The sequence below is a fragment of the Poromitra crassiceps genome, assembly GCF_964638095.1.
Source record: "Poromitra crassiceps genome assembly, chromosome: 28".
NCBI lineage: Eukaryota > Metazoa > Chordata > Actinopteri > Beryciformes > Melamphaidae > Poromitra > Poromitra crassiceps.
The window spans coordinates 20169821-20187399 of record NC_139651.1 but is presented as its reverse complement, the minus strand read 5'-3'; the positions used below and the strand labels follow the sequence as shown (position 1 = coordinate 20187399).

General features: G+C 44.8%; 1 protein-coding gene across 1 annotated transcript in view; it reads right to left on the bottom strand.

Annotated features, from left to right (window-relative positions):
• Positions 1-17579, bottom strand: part of syt7b (synaptotagmin VIIb) — a gene marked incomplete at both ends in the record, with an annotated part of 128520 nt that overhangs the window by 6826 nt on the left and 104115 nt on the right. The window contains one exon of the mRNA XM_083662266.1: positions 1527-1650. Within this exon, the coding sequence (XP_083518392.1) occupies positions 1527-1650 (124 nt within the window). The remainder of the gene's footprint in view (positions 1-1526; positions 1651-17579) is intronic.

Here is a 17579-nt window from a genome sequence, read left to right as displayed (position 1 = left end):
TCCCCCGTTATGAGGGCACCATGCTATACAAATATGCACATCAAAACTTAGGCGTGCAAAAGTGTAACGTTACGCGGGGCGAAACAAACAACATAACATTCCCACATCGGTATACAAAATCTGCAGGTCTGTTGTAATCTGCAGCACACACAATGAGACTATACTGACAGTACAGTACTTTGCCCCCTGACTCTAAGAAGAACCTTATGACACTGACTTGACCCATATTCACAGCAACCATTCACTCAAATCACTCAAATCACTCAAATCACTCTGCGGAAACATGTCGGAGTTCAGGAGGGGTCTTTTCAGCATGAAAGAACGGTTGTATAACGTATAGACGCCTTTGGCAAAAAGCAAAAAGAAACCCGCTCAGAATGAGCATCGCCATCGCAAACTCCTCAGACACGAGAGCACACATCCCCCAGAATGACACACTGTTCATTCTCAGCTCTGCCATGTTCTCCAGCACCGCATCACTACCCAACATGCTGATAAGGCTCTACTATACTATATCATCATCAGTCTCATCATCATCAGTAGATGGGAGCTGGGGCTCTCTGTCTGTCTGTTTCTCTGTCTCTCCGTCTGTCCCACTGTGATTGTCCCACTGTGATGTCATAAATTCCACTGTGACATCATCAGTGATGTCATAAATCCCACTGATGTCATAAATCCCACTGTGACATCATCAGTGATGTCATAAATCCCACTGATGAAATCCCACTGTGACATCATCAGTGATGACATAAATCCCACTCCTTTAAAAAGGAGTCCATTTGAACCATTTGTATGAACCTGATGAAAATCACTGGCTGATTGAAATGTTGTTCCTTTTACCAAATAAAGTAAAAAAAACGGAGTTCTGGTGTGCGGGCCTACTTCCTTCAAATGCTCTACTTTTAACCCAGCACCCGTCGACGATGTGCGTATAGCCAAACTCTCTCTATAAATCCCACTGATGACATCATCAGTGATGCCATAAATCTGACATCATCAGTGATGCTGGTCTGATTGGCCACACAGCAGCCGAGCTGCGGGGCAAGGCCGCGCAGTGGCCCGAGCTGCGAATGCGAGCTGCAGGGCCAGCTTGGCGAGCTGCAGGACGGGCGAGGCCGCGCACAACTTACTACATTAATGTACCGTTTATCATGCTAATAATGACACATAATCACAAATAGTTACTTGTTATTTCCAAAATGACTAGTTACTGACTTCCTCATCATTTCGATGTAAATTTACACGGTAATAATCACCTTGGCATTTGTGTACCATAATGTAAAGTACGACCATGACTTGAAAGGCTTTGCTGAGTGACTTGATAGACGAGCTCAAACAGACAGGTGGATGAGTTAAGTGATGTGACAATAAACGTGTCTCGTGCCAAACTGGTATTGCTACAAACATGGCGTATCAGTGGTGTTACCTAAACACATGTGATTAACGGTGTTACCTAAACACATGTGATTAATGGTGTTACCATGAGTCAGTGATGTTACCTAAACACATGTGAGTAATGGAGTTACCATGAGCATGTCGCTGGTGACGGAGTTGGCCAGGTCAGAAACAGAGGAGTTGGCATCGTGGCGGCGTCCGCTCTCATCAGGGGTCTGACCTTTGGGGCTGCTGCCTGCCTTAATACCCAGGGGCCTAATATTATGGACACACACACACACACACGCACACACACACACACACACACACGCTCATAGTCAACAAGGTGACACATCTGGTAAACAGCAGAGAGTGCAGTGGGTCCTCGCTGATGTGACCTGGCACAGTATTGGGTCTGATGTGACCTGGCACAGTATTGGGTCGGGGTCTGATGTGACCTGGCACAGTATTGGGTCAGGGTCTGATGTGACCTGGCACAGTATTGGGTCGGGGTCTGATGTGACCTGGCACAGTATTGGGTCGGGGTCTGATGTGACCTGGCACAGTATTGGGTCGGGGTCTGATGTGACCTGGCACAGTATTGGGTCTGATGTGACCTGGCACAGTATTGGGTCAGGTCTGATGTGACCTGGCACAGTATTGGGTCGGGGTCTGATGTGACCTGGCACAGTATTGGGTCTGATGTGACCTGGCACAGTATTGGGTCAGGGTCTGATGTGACCTGGCACAGTATTGGGTCGGGGTCTGATGTGACCTGGCACAGTATTGGGTCTGATGTGACCTGGCACAGTATTGGGTCTGATGTGACCTGGCACAGTATTGGGTCGGGGTCAGTATTGGGTCTGATGTGACCTGGCACAGTATTGGGTCAGGTCTGATGTGACCTGGCACAGTATTGGGTCGGGGTCTGATGTGACCTGGCACAGTATTGGGTCTGATGTGACCTGGCACAGTATTGGATCAGGTCTGATGTGACCTGGCACAGTATTGGGTCAGGTCTAGAAACAGTTTCTTGCTTTACTTGAGGAGGAATCCACATTGTGGCCTTGACTAAAATGAGGTAGTTTTTGCCATATACTGTATAATCCAACAAATCCTATAAGGGCAAACAGCTGGTGTGTTAGGACCACCTCTCATGGTGTTAGGACCACCTCTCATGGTGTTAGGACCACCTCTCATGGTGTTAGGACCACCTCTCACGGTGTTAGGACCACCTCTCACGGTGTTAGGACCGCCTCTCATAGTGTTAGGACCGCCTCTCATGCACAAAACTATGTCATCAAACAAACACAGTATGAGTAACATTTTAATGTTGGAATATAAAAGAATCACAGCAGTGCGACTGAGAGAAAGTGAAAAGCAAAACAGAAATCATTCTTAGGAAAGGAAAGATGAAGAAGAGAACAGAGTGAAGGGTAAGGATTGCTCCTGGCTGCAAAGGGAACAGGCAAACATGTGACAGCAGTCGAGGCATACTGACAGACACAACAGTAACGAGCACTTATCTCTATGAGAGAGAGACATACACAGAGAGAGAGAGAGACATACACAGAGAGAGAGAGACACACACACAGAGAGAGAGAGACACACACACAGAGAGACATACACAGAGAGAGAGAGAGCAGGTGAGCTGTAAAAAAAACACAATGGTCAAAGAAGAAGGTTTTTCGGAAAAGATGAGTGAGAAGAGGCAGATTTGAAGACTTCTCTGTGCAGACTGAGAGGTGGAGAAAGACTTCTCTGTGCAGACTGAGAGGTGGAGAAAGACTTCTCTGTGCAGACTGAGAGGTGGAGAAAGAGTGACTCTGAGCATTAAGACAATGAACAAAGTGAGGTTACGGACTCAGAAGATGAATGTGAGACATTCAAAACAGACACATGTCTCAGCTGGAAGAGAAATCGAGGGAGGGGAGAGAAGCCTGCAAACAAAACAGACTAGATTTGGTTTTGGTACAGAGAGACAAGAGACAAAGAGAGACAAAGAGAGACAAACCCCAAAGAGAGACAAGCCCCAAAGCACAACAAGGAAGCAAATTGACATATTACATGGGCAAGCAAAATAATACAAATAGGGCTGGAGAAGTAGAGGAGGAAGATGGACTCAGATATAGCAAAGAGACAAACGTGTATAAAGTGTGTGTGTATGTGCGTGTGTGTGTGTGTGTGTGTGTGTGTGTGCGTGTGTGAGTGAGAGTGAGAGAGAGAGAGCGAGATTCCCCCACTGTGCCTTTACTTCCTCTGATCTGCAGCTCATAGCATTAAGGGTGCAGTCTATAGACTGGATGTAATGAGTTGGTTACTAGCATGCAAATATCCACTGATAGCATGTGAAACAGGTTGAATCATTCAAAAATGTAAATGCCATAAGCAAAAACAAAAAAGAAGAAGAATCAATTATTTTACATCATAAAACGGCTCTCTCAAATCAAGCAATCTGATTGGCTCACAGCTGTGGTATATTTAGCATATACCACGCTAAATATACCACAGTCAGAGCCACTCACTGTGTGTACTTTATTGCGTGAGCGTTTAAGTGATTTAAATCAGAGTTGTTTCGTATACTTTCATATTGTTGTTTGGTATGTTTCGTATACTTTCATATAGTTGTTTGGTATACTTATTATTGCCATACTTGGTAAGCGTTTTATAAAAGAATAGATGACTTCAGACTGAAGGACGACCCTTAGGTGTGGTATAATGAGCATATACCACGGCCTGTCGTGATCTATTGCTTAAGTATCAACCCCTAACACATTAGAGACCCAATCAATCTTGAATAGTGTGTTCAATTTGTGTGCTATCTGAACATAATTTAAGGCCCAAGTGTGAGGGTTCATCTCACTTTTTTATAGGTATGTTTTATTATGGAGCTACTGTACATCTTCCTTCATACAGGGGTGGGCAACTGGCGGCCCCCGACCTCACTCAGTGTGGCCCCTGGGCCAATTTCTTTTTTTATCTCGTTTTTTTTCCAAGCCAGACGTTTTGGTTAGGTTAGGTTAGGTTAGACCAGTGTGTGTGTGTTAACCAGTCGGCAGTTGGGTTTTGAGAGTGCAGCCAGTGATTGGGGGTAGACCTACAGCTAGAGATGTAGCTACTGATAACATTTAGTCTCATGCAGTTCGTTAAGTTATTAGCAAGCTGGTACAGCAGCAGGTACATGCTGCACTGCACTGTGCAAAGCCATGCAGATAGTACAGGAGCCTGAACGGGTCGGCCAAGAAACACCTCAGGGGCTTACTGACTGACTGACTGACTGACTGACTGACTGACTCCCCATTGTTGAAACATGCATGCGTTAGTGCAGCAGTCCGGCTCCAGCTTAACTAGGCTTGCCTAGTCTTGTTATGCAATAATGTGAATGTTAACATATGGGGCACAAGCACCTGCGGTGCAGTTGGGAGGATTAGGAGGAGAACATTATCATTAGGTGGTGTAGGAGCTGGCACAAGTGCAAATCCTGCACGGTATCTTTGACACCAAAATAGCCCTGTCCCGCTTGATCGCTTCCGACACGCCCCCTACTGTACTCATCTCCTCCCACTTAGCCCAAAGTACAAAACGGGCGTAGGCGAGAAAACAACCCGACTGCGCCCGACAAAAATGCCGCTTCGCTGGTGCAAAGCCCCGCCATGCACCATCGTGCACCATCGTGCACCATCATGCACCATCATGCACGATGGTGCACCATCGTGCACCATCGTGAAAACAGAGCTCATGATGATATGAAGCTGCCCTGAGGCAGATAGAAGCCTGCTGCTGCACAGAGCAGACCTGAATGAGGAGTGTTGACACGGCAACAGCCTTGAGGGACAGCCAGCTATTGGGATGGTAACTGGCTGGAGGTGAGTTCATCCATGCAAAGTAAATGTGCCCATTCACCTACACTAAAATATGTGTACACACACGCACGCACGCACGGGACTGTTGGCGAGGATGATGAATGCTCAATATCTGACCCAGACCCATGATAATATCCTCATATTACCTTTGTCCAGTTTAGAGACCAAAATGGGACGTGTTGCAAAACACTCTTAAGCTGGGAGGAGCAGAAGAACAATAGCTTCCTTTCCCATTCTCAATATTCCCACCATACATAGCTGAATTATTCGTCACGTCATCGTCACCACTATTCTAATTCGATGACACACTCTCGTATGGTTGCAAAAATGGACAAAAAGGTATTGTGTCACGTTGTTTTTAATACATTATAATGTATTATATCTTAAATGTATTTCTTGCTCTTATTACTGCTGTTTTATTTTGTGTGTGTAAAGCGTATTGAGTTTTCCTGTGTATGAAATCCATGACTTGACTATACTGCATTCAAAATGCTAAATTCTTTTATTCAGCCATAGTACAGGATGTTTGCACATACACGGAAATTGTCTTGGTGTAGTACTGTAGGTGCACACGTTACATGAGATATAAACAACACAATAAATATGCCTAAATTTAAACATACAAGATATGGCAAGGAGATACCCGACCAACCAAACTCGCTATTACACACACAGCCTGGTTCACATCAAAGTAAATAACTGCTGAACAGGTATCAAGCTACTGTGATACACTTTTGAGATGTTGGGAGTAATAGAAGGGTAAATGTGTGACTGCACAGGTAGGAAAATAAACGCACAGACCCCCTTCATGCTCGCTCATGGCTACCTCGTCTAAAACACAACACCGGTTACATAATTTATACTTTAGGGGTTGTAGCCATGACTACTAAAATGTACACAACAACAAAAAGGACCAGACATTAAGTAAGACTTTGAAACAGACTCACTTAAGGCTAATTGACTTCCCTTAAACCTACGGTAACCCTCTGTCCCTGCAAAAACACCATGACCCCACCTTCTGGGCATGTGTGTGAGCTCATGCTGGAAAAAGCTGAGATTCATTGTCTAAAATGCCAAAAGGTGCAGAATAACCTTTGGCCACGATAAGAGAGAAAATGAGCATCTATGCGATGAGTTACAGTACAGAAACGACACTGCTATCAGAGCAAACCCTGCATTAGTCTGAGCCACAACTGTACTTACGATGATTTCACACACACACACACACACACACACACACACACACACACGCACGCACGCCTACCCACCCACCCACCCACACACACTTCATGGAGGTCCCGGGTAACATCCCCAGAGAAAGAACTCTTTTGATTTGAAGTGTTGAAATGCGGAGACTTCTGACCTCATCACCTCTATCTAGGACAAAGATGTAAGCCATCTAGCGTGTAATTGGACAAAGCAGCTCGTTACGTCCCCAGGGAGACACAGAGACTCTCCTCCTGCTGGCTGTGTGTCTGTGTATTGATGAGTGCATGGGTTTTTAGCAATGATTACAAAACGTTGAATAAGGGGAAATAACTTGCTCCTCTTTACCCAGCTGTGATAACGGTATCATGTGAGTGATTAAAAACACGATTTCAGACGGCAGCCCGTCTTTATTGTCACACGAACACACTACAACACATGCATGCGGCCACTACACACACTCATGCTGACGGTGGCCGGTGAAATATGTCCTCTGCATTTGACCCATCCAGGCTTGTCCTTTTCCTCCGGGGGGCAGGCCAGGAGCAGTGGTCGCTATTTCTTTCCAGCGTGCGGGGACCATCATTGGACCATCATTGGACCAACTTCAGATGTTGTCGTCACTGGTCGGATGACGATCTTCTGCATGTTTTTAGTGGGGGCTTATGTACGGAGGAACCCCCTGGGTGGTACGGGGAGAACATGCAAACTCCACACAGAAAGGCCCTTTCGACGAGATAGCCCACCTGGGCAGTAGGCACTGAAGATATGGGGGGGTCACAACTCCAGCGCCCACAGCGTCCCAGGTGGGAATCGAACCCAGGACCTTCGAGCTGCGAGGCGACAGCGCTTACCACTGCACCACCGATTAGTGGAGAGGAGAATGGATTAATACAATTAAACTTCAAGCAAGCTCTGGCAGCTCTGGAGGAAGAGCAAGAGAGGACGTCTTCTTCACACAGAGTCAGGGAAGCTGCAGGAAGCGGTTCCTGTATCCACACACGTGTTACGTCCTCATCTTGGTTCACTTGCTTCCTCCTACCTGGGTAACAGGACACTGCAGGAGAGGATCTATTTAAGTGTGCTTTGTGGAGTAGACGAAGAGTTTCTATTTTCTAAATCTAGCCAGTCTGATGGGTGAGAGCTGAGTGGATTTAGATCAAATATTAAAGTATTGAGCGATTCAGCTTTGTGCAAATTATATTATGTTCAAAAGGTAAAAAAATAAATAAAAATGAATTCTGAATTAAAGTGTGCTAAAATGACAACCTGTGTTACCAATCCTCAGCTCTGGTCTAATAACGGTTCCATTAGCGAAAGTGCTAGCTCCATATTTGCGCTGATCTGTGAGTGCTATAATCAAATGAGAGTAAACACTGTAGCAAACCACAGTCTCGCTGCACAACAGACACGTAGTGGCATGTTCTCATCTTCCAGCTGCTGAAGGAATCAATATGCACATATCCTTCTCTAAGAACCAGTAACAATCAAGGAACGCAGTCTCATGTGTTTACCATACAAGGAGGAGAGCATCAATTTCACATTACAGGAACTGTAACAATGGACACATTGTTTTCCTGACACAACTTCTTAAAATCACAGTGTGTGAAAGCATTCTAATGTCATATAAATATGGATACGAGTTCTCTACTTGAAAATACTGTTACATACTGCTTTCAGGTGCATTTGGCTGTGGACCCTGAATTATCTAAAGCTGCGTTCACACCGACCTATTCAAGTTTTTCGCTGGTTTGAGCATACTATATTCGCCCGGGAGAAAAATCGCTGGGCGTCCGAGCGACAGAGACAGAGCGATAGGGCGAAAATACGCTCGTCGCCCGAGATGAAATATCCCAACTCGAGCGAAATGACGCTGGCATCAGCCGCTCGCTGTTCAACGCTGATTGACTGCCGTGTGAGAGTGAGTCAAGGATCACTCTGGCTTGGAACAAACCGCTGGTTTATTGTGTGGCAACAAACCGCATTGACAGCTGATTGACAGGCTGAGAGCTGACATGAAGTGAAGTCTGTACTACCGGTATAGAGCTCGCGTTGGAGCACGGCGATAGGCTTAGCTTGTAAACAACTACGGTGGCTCGTAGTGGACAAACATCATGACATTGCGTAACGTTATAGCCCCCAGATGTCCGTCAATTCGGGTGCCTGTTGATGAGCGATTTAAACACAGCGACAGAGCGATTCCAAAGGGTTGAATCAAGCGACAAAAAGAAAAATAAATATCTCTGTGTGAACACAGTTTAACTTGTCATGTCAATAACTAGGAAAATACTGACGTCAACTGTATTATTATTATTATTATTATATATATATATTTTATTATTATTGATTTTTTTTTCTTTTCTTCAAATAAATCAGGCAAAATGAGAAATTCACAAGTCTTTTTGTGATGGAAACCCTTAAATTCCATGACAGGACACAGCCACTCTCTGAATTTTGAATCTGTGGGTGAAAGGACAGTGTTTGGTTTGCTGTACCTTAGCTCAAATGTATTCATTGAATACAGTGGTGTTAAAGGGATACGGCAACATTATGGGGGATTTGCCTATTTGCCATATTCCACACCAAAACACTCATGTTGTGACTCGTTTACTCACGACGCGATGAAATAAGAATCCAAAGTGATGGGAAATCCATAGCCAGAACTAACGTGGCAGAACCAAAGTTACGTCCGCGTTTGCCTGAGGTGCATGTGCTGTGTGCAGTCATCAGTACTTCCTGGTAGCCTATGTATTTACTTCAAAAATAACCATTTCCCATAATGGTGAATTATTATTTCATCGAGTGGTGAGTACACGAGTCACACACATTTGAGTGTTTCTGGTGCTGTTGGAAGGTGTATTTTTGGTGACTGAACGGGCTAAGCTGCTGTGCCGTGTACTATGGTAAACGGTAAATGGCCTGCATTTATATAGCGCTTTTATCCAAAGCGCTTTACAGTCAGTAGGTACATTCACCCATTCACACACCGATGGCGGCAGGTTACCACGCAGGGTGCTGGCACACCATCAGGAGCAATTTGGGGTTCAGTATCTTGCTCAAGGACACTTCGATATGAAGACTGGAGAAGCCGGGAATTGAACCACCGACCTCTTTTATCCAAAGCAATTAGTGGACGAGCCGCTCTACCTCCTGAGCTACAGCCGCCCCACCATTCAGCTGCTAAGCTCACTAGCAGGAGGGGTGCAACAAACTTTCTGCTGCACGCACGGGGAAGAGAAAGACATCTATATTCTAGCTTTACTATCAGGAATATGGCAAATAGGTGAATCTCCCAAAATGTTGGCGCATCCCTTTAAAGGAAAACATACGATTTTTGACAAATAAGCTCTTTGATCAACTCACACTGGGCAACAAGAAGACTGGTAACTATTTCACCTCTGTGTCAAGTAGATTGCACTTTAGTTGGTGGTATGAGCTAAGCTTGGAATCATTTCAAAAGCACCGTAGCAGACTAAATCCTGAACACAGAGATAAAGCTTAGGGTTTGATCAGGTAAGATAAAGCACGCCCCCAATAATGGCAAGTTAAGGCTTATTTTGAAACAAAGATAATCCTTTAAGTGCTTAGATCCAAAACTGCAAGTAGAAAACGCACGGCGACACGGAGACTAACATAATTAAATTAGCCCAAGATATGAGCTGAGAGATGAAGTGACTGCCATCCATTACATTGACTTTTCGAGCTGGCACACACACACACACACACACACACACACACACACACACACACACACACACTCCATGTGAGAAAACAATATGCTTATATATATATATATATATATATATATATATATATATATATATATATATATATATAAATATATATATATATATATATATATATATATATATATGTTTATATATATATATAGACTCCATGTGAGAAAACAATATGCTCTGGAAATACTAGTTGACTTCTTTATCATTTAAATTCAAGTGAATGACCCAAGCAAGAGGGGCAGGAGCTACAGTATATTATGTATTCAAAACATACAATCAATAGCAGCCAAACTTCAATATCAATGCAGACACCTATAGCAAAGGGATTAGAAATTGATCCCATGTCGTCGCAGCAAACCCATGTGTGTGTGTTTCTTTCTGCGTGTGTGTGTGTGTGTGTGTGTGTGTGTGTGTGTGTGTGAATGCACGCCTATATCCATGTGTGTATACTGTCCAGAGGGGAATCTCATTGCCTCGTCCTGCTATTCAGCAATAAACGCAGATGTATCCAAGTCTAGCCGAGCTGACAGTCATGCCCACTGACAGAGGAGCGCTGCTCTGACATCATCCCCATCACAACGCCAGTCGACACCCCCCGGGGAGGGTGGATTAGATGAATAAAGAGATAGAGCGATGGAAGAGGGGAAGGAGGAGGGAGACGGAAAGTAAGAAAAAAGGGCTTAATAGATGAGATGAGATAAAGTGTGGAAGAGAGATTGAGGGAGAAGGCAGGCAGAGGTGGAGAGATGGAGGGAGGGAGAGCTGAGCAGACACATTGTTCTTGAGAAACAGCGGCTACAGGAGGAAGTGCTGAGAGGAACAGGAAGCAGAGTGGAGGAGGGATAGGGGAACGGACGGGCGGGAACATGAATGACGAGGGTTAAGAGCCGGGCCCCGGCTTGGGAGTGTGTATCCATAAACATGTATGGGTCTTGCTGATCATACGTCGCCCCCTGGAGACCACGCAACACAACACGGGCTGTGCTGTGCTGCTGTGATGGATGAGACCTGGGCTTCTGATGTCAGCCCACTCAGCGCTCCACTCCAACAGGGACAAATTGCTCGGCCGCTGCCTTCTCCCCCCCCCCCCCCCGACACGCAAGCTTCATACGACTAATATAGCCATCTACAACACTTGATGAGGTCTGAAATCACTTCTCCTGCCTTGTATCCACATCCCCCTGGGAGCCGCACACAACAGTTGTCTTTTTTAAATCACACTTAATGCATAAAGAGGGATGAGAGAGAGAACCCCATGGTGGACATATCCGTTTCAGTCAATAAACATACAAGTTGGGGGGCATCTGGGTGGTGTAGAGATAAAAGCATTCGCCAAACCACCACGGAAGACCCGGGTTCAAGTCCACTAAGAATAGCATGATCCTCCCATGCGATAGTCTTCGGCTCTCCCCAAATCAGCAGAGGTGGTGGAGCAACGACCGTGGACAGCAGGAGGAATTAGCCAAGTACAATAGGTTGAGGCGATGTCTCGTCATAGACGCCGGGTTAGCTGGCTCAGCCTGGCTGGGGGCGTGGTCAGGGTGGGGTAAATCCCCCGTTCTTATCCATTCAGCAAAGTTAGAATTTAGCTGATAGCCCAGCCCAGGCAGACACGATCGCGGATTTAACCACCGCAGTAAACGCACATCTGAATAGACGTCTTGTGTTCTGCTCTAGAACCCCCAAACCTGTAGTTTAGAGCCACAGCACCTTCCTTTGGTGAGTCAGCCCATTGAGATATATGGGCGGTTTTACCCCACTCGCGCGCCAGCCGTATAACATTTTGTGGGCGTTCCCACACATGCAGACTGTCTCTATTGGGGAGAAAAGCCAGAAATAAAGAAAAACTTGATAAAAAGAACCAAAAACAAAAAAAGGGTTAGTTTATTTTTCCACTGCACGGCAGTCACCTTCACTGTCACATCCTCACTTTGTTTTTGTACCTGGCGCTCTTAATTCAGCTCTCTGTTCTTAGCCACAAGCCTCGGCCGACCAGGGAAATGGTGAATGAGCTCCAGACATCGAGCTGACACTTTTCCTTTTTTAAAGACGCCTCGTTTGTGCCGACCTACATCGCTGCTCCGTCCCAATCTCCTGTGCTCCCAACGGCTGTAATGGGACCAGCTAGCCGGCCGGCCTGGAGAGTCATTAGGAGCTTTGACTCACTCTGATTGCTGGCTCAAGACACACAACTTAAAGGCTTGGATGTGCCAGCTGATAGACTGTGGCAACCACTTCCTGCCTGATTGATACTGTACAGCACACACCGTGTGGCGCTGTGGAACTCAACACAGCACAAAGAATGCCTGTGGCCACGGATACTAACAATGTAGAAAGGCACTTTGTAATGCTGCACCCAGTGCATGGCAGATATTCACTTAGAGCTGCATGATTATGGCAAAAAAAGATCATCCCAATTATTTCCCTCAAATTCTGCTTTCCGGAGAGACAATTATTTTATTGCTCTTCTTCAGTTTGTCTAGTGCACCGTTTCTCAAAGTAGCAACAGCTAGAAAGTTGTTTTCACTCTCAAACGCAAAATAGTCAATACTTTATGAGCATGTATATGTATATACTGTGGATTGTCTACTCCAGGTAGAGAATGAGTCCTTCACCCCAAGTGAAGGAGTTCAAGTATCTCAGGGGGTCTTGTTCTCGAGTGAGGGGGTTGATGGTATCGCGGTACACCGTTGTGACGAAGAGAGAGCTGAGCCAGAAGGCAAAGCTCTCGATCTACCGGTCCATCTTCGTTTATGATGGATGGGTCATCATGACCGACAGGACAAGATCGCGGACAAACAACATCCCACAGCCATTTCCATCCTGAACTCAGGTCGGGGGAGGAGATAGCTCTTCCTAGGTTAGTTGCTGTTGCTGTTGCTGTTTTTAGGATGCGTTATACAGTATGCACTTTACTTCTGGTCCCAAATGGTCATTTTTAGCACTGTCCTTTCATTTTTATTCTTTCATTCTTTTATATTTTTATACTTTTATCTTTTTATCGTTTCTGATCCTTTATCTTCTATTTTAGTCTTAAATCGTATTGTTTTTATCGCTGTAGCAGATGCTACCGAGTCCAGCGTATATTGTAATTTTGCACATACAGGTTGGTCGGTGAAGACTTCTTGTTGTTTGGCCTTCTAGCCCTCTGTACTCAGGTTACCACCCTTCTATTGTATTGTATACGTCAATTGCACTTTTTGTATTTATGGCTATGCTGCAAAACCAATTGCCCTTCGGGGACATAATAAAGTCAACTTGAACTTGAACTTGAAACAATGTGTTTTCTCAGGAGAGTGGCTGGCATCTCCCTCAGGGACGAGGTGAGAAGCTCAGTCGTCCATGAAGGACTCGGAGTAGAGCCGCTGCTCCTTTGCGTAGAAAGGAGCCAGTTGATGTGGTTCAGGCATCTGGTGAAGATGCCACCTGGTCGCGACAGCGTCTTCATCACACTCTGATGAAGACGCTGTCGCGTCGAAACGTTGGTCTGCACCTACTGAATTCAATCAATTCCAGTGAATCGAGTGCTCCAGGTCCTTCTTGGGTTTACCCATTTATTTCTGTTGTTACTATGGTACAGCCGTTCAAAATGACCAAAAACACACATCTCACAGCACCAAAATACATGTTGTGCTTCGGGTACTCGCCACCAGATGAAATATTAATCCAAAGTTACGTGAAATGTCATTTTCAGAGTAAATCCCCACACCAAGTTACTTCCTTGTTTGCCTGTAACAGCGCTTCCGCTGTACACAGCACATGCGCTCTATTCCGTGCATGCCTGGCGGCCATGTTTACAAAGTAATTCCAGCTATCTATTTACCTTTAAAAAGATAATATATCCGCATGTTACATTAATATTTCATCTGGTGGTGAGTATCTGAAGCACAACATTTTGGCGCTGTGAGATGTGTGTTTTTGGTCATTTTGAACGGCTGTACCATAGTCTCCATTCTATGACGATACTCACTAACTTGACTGTAGCTCACTGTATATTGCACAGAGAGTGACAGTGAAGGCAGTGTGTATCTTGTTTATGTAGGGGGGTTATGACAGTGAAGGCAGGGTGTATCTTGTTTATGTAGGGGGGTTATGGCAGTAAAGGCAGTGTGTATCTTGTTTATGTAGGGGGGTTATGACAGTGAAGGCAGTGTGTATCTTGTTTATGTAGGGGGGTTATGACAGTAAAGGCAGTGTGTATCTTGTTTATGTAGGGGGTTATGACAGTGAAGGCAGTGTGTATCTTGTTTATGTAGGGGGGTTATGACAGTAAAGGCAGTGTGTATCTTGTTTATGTAGGGGGGTTATGACAGTGAAGGCAGGGTGTATCTTGTTTATGTAGGGGGGTTATGACAGTGAAGGCAGTGTGTATCTTGTTTATGTAGGGGGGTTATGACAGTAAAGGCAGTGTGTATCTTGTTTATGTAGGGGGGTTATGACAGTAAAGGCAGTGTGTATCTTGTTTATGTAGGGGGGTTATGACAGTAAAGGCAGTGTGTATCTTGTTTATGTAGGGGGTTATGACAGTAAAGGCAGTGTGTATCTTGTTTATGTAGGGGGGTTATGACAGTAAAGGCAGTGTGTATCTTGTTTATGTAGGGGGGTTATGACAGTAAAGGCAGTGTGTATCTTGTTTATGTAGGGGGGTTATGACAGTAAAGGCAGTGTGTATCTTGTTTATGTAGGGGGGTTATGACAGTAAAGGCAGTGTGTATCTTGTTTATGTAGGGGGGTTATGACAGTAAAGGCAGTGTGTATCTTGTTTATGTAGGGGGGTTATGACAGTAAAGGCAGTGTGTATCTTGTTTATGTAGGGGGGTTATGACAGTAAAGGCAGTGTGTATCTTGTTTATGTAGGGGGGTTATGACAGTAAAGGCAGTGTGTATCTTGTTTATGTAGGGGGGTTATGACACTAAAGGCAGTGTGTATATTGTTTATGTAGGGGGGTTATGACAGTAAAGGCAGTGTGTATCTTGTTTATGTAGGGGGGTTATGACAGTGAAGGCAGTGTGTATCTTGTTTATGTAGGGGGGTTATGACAGTGAAGGCAGTGTGTATCTTGTTTATGTAGGGGGGTTATGACAGTAAAGGCAGTGTGTATCTTGTTTATGTAGGGGGGTTATGACAGTGAAGGCAGTGTGTATCTTGTTTATGTAGGGGGGTTATGACAGTGAAGGCAGTGTGTATCTTGTTTATGTAGGGGGGTTATGACAGTAAAGGCAGTGTGTATCTTGTTTATGTAGGGGGGTTATGACAGTGAAGGCAGTGTGTATCTTGTTTATGTAGGGGGGTTATGACAGTAAAGGCAGTGTGTATCTTGTTTATGTAGGGGGGTTATGACAGTAAAGGCAGTGTGTATCTTGTTTATGTAGGGGGGTTATGACAGTAAAGGCAGTGTGTATCTTGTTTATGTAGGGGGTTATGACAGTAAAGGCAGTGTGTATCTTGTTTATGTAGGGGGGTTATGACAGTAAAGGCAGTGTGTATCTTGTTTATGTAGGGGGGTTATGACAGTAAAGGCAGTGTGTATCTTGTTTATGTAGGGGGGTTATGACAGTAAAGGCAGTGTGTATCTTGTTTATGTAGGGGGGTTATGACAGTAAAGGCAGTGTGTATCTTGTTTATGTAGGGGGGTTATGACAGTAAAGGCAGTGTGTATCTTGTTTATGTAGGGGGGTTATGACAGTAAAGGCAGTGTGTATCTTGTTTATGTAGGGGGGTTATGACAGTAAAGGCAGTGTGTATCTTGTTTATGTAGGGGGGTTATGACAGTAAAGGCAGTGTGTATCTTGTTTATGTAGGGGGGTTATGACACTAAAGGCAGTGTGTATATTGTTTATGTAGGGGGGTTATGACAGTAAAGGCAGTGTGTATCTTGTTTATGTAGGGGGGTTATGACAGTGAAGGCAGTGTGTATCTTGTTTATGTAGGGGGGTTATGACAGTGAAGGCAGTGTGTATCTTGTTTATGTAGGGGGGTTATGACAGTAAAGGCAGTGTGTATCTTGTTTATGTAGGGGGGTTATGACAGTGAAGGCAGTGTGTATCTTGTTTATGTAGGGGGGTTATGACAGTGAAGGCAGTGTGTATCTTGTTTATGTAGGGGGGTTATGACAGTAAAGGCAGTGTGTATCTTGTTTATGTAGGGGGGTTATGACAGTGAAGGCAGTGTGTATCTTGTTTATGTAGGGGGGTTATGACAGTAAAGGCAGTGTGTATCTTGTTTATGTAGGGGGGTTATGACAGTAAAGGCAGTGTGTATCTTGTTTATGTAGGGGGGTTATGACAGTAAAGGCAGTGTGTATCTTGTTTATGTAGGGGGGTTATGACAGTAAAGGCAGTGTGTATCTTGTTTATGTAGGGGGGTTATGACAGTAAAGGCAGTGTGTATCTTGTTTATGTAGGGGGGTTATGACAGTGAAGGCAATGTGTATCTTGTTTATGTAGGGGGGTTATGACAGTAAAGGCAGTGTGTATCTTGTTTATGTAGGGGGGTTATGACAGTGAAGGCAGTGTGTATCTTGTTTATGTAGGGGGGTTATGACAGTGAAGGCAGTGTGTATCTTGTTTATGTAGGGGGGTTATGACAGTAAAGGCAGTGTGTATCTTGTTTATGTAGGGGGGTTATGACAGTGAAGGCAGTGTGTATCTTGTTTATGTAGGGGGGTTATGACAGTAAAGGCAGTGTGTATCTTGTTTATGTAGGGGGGTTATGACAGTAAAGGCAGTGTGTATCTTGTTTATGTAGGGGGGTTATGACAGTGAAGGCAGTGTGTATCTTGTTTATGTAGGGGGGTTATGACAGTGAAGGCAGTGTGTATCTTGTTTATGTAGGGGGGTTATGACAGTAAAGGCAGTGTGTATCTTGTTTGTGTGGGGGTTATGACAGTATGTATCTTGTTTATGTAGGGGGGTTATGACAGTGAAGGCAGTGTGTATCTTGTTTATGTAGGGGGGTTATGACAAATGAAATGAATGAAATGAAACGTAACCCTTTAATACCTGGCTCTGCCATGCGACGGCAGCTTTGTGAGATGATAATGGCCCTGACAGTTTCAGAGCTTCCATCACAGACCTCTGCAGGTGGGCGGTTGTGTCCAGTCAACTGCGGGGCTTATAGGTCGGCCTGACTTGCATAATTCAATGAACAGCAGCTCCACATAACAGCTTGGAACAGCATTGAGTTCACACTCAGCAAGAAGAACACTCAGTAGATAACGGATGAGATGGAGAGGAAGTGTGTCCTTTGACAATAATATAATTACCACTAATAGAGACACTGCATGAAATAGGCCACGCCCATCACGGGGGAAAAGCTCCGTTCACTCCCACACACCAGCGTCATTTTCCTTGAATTAAACATAGCTAAAAGCTGTTGTGTGGTGGGCTGCGCAGA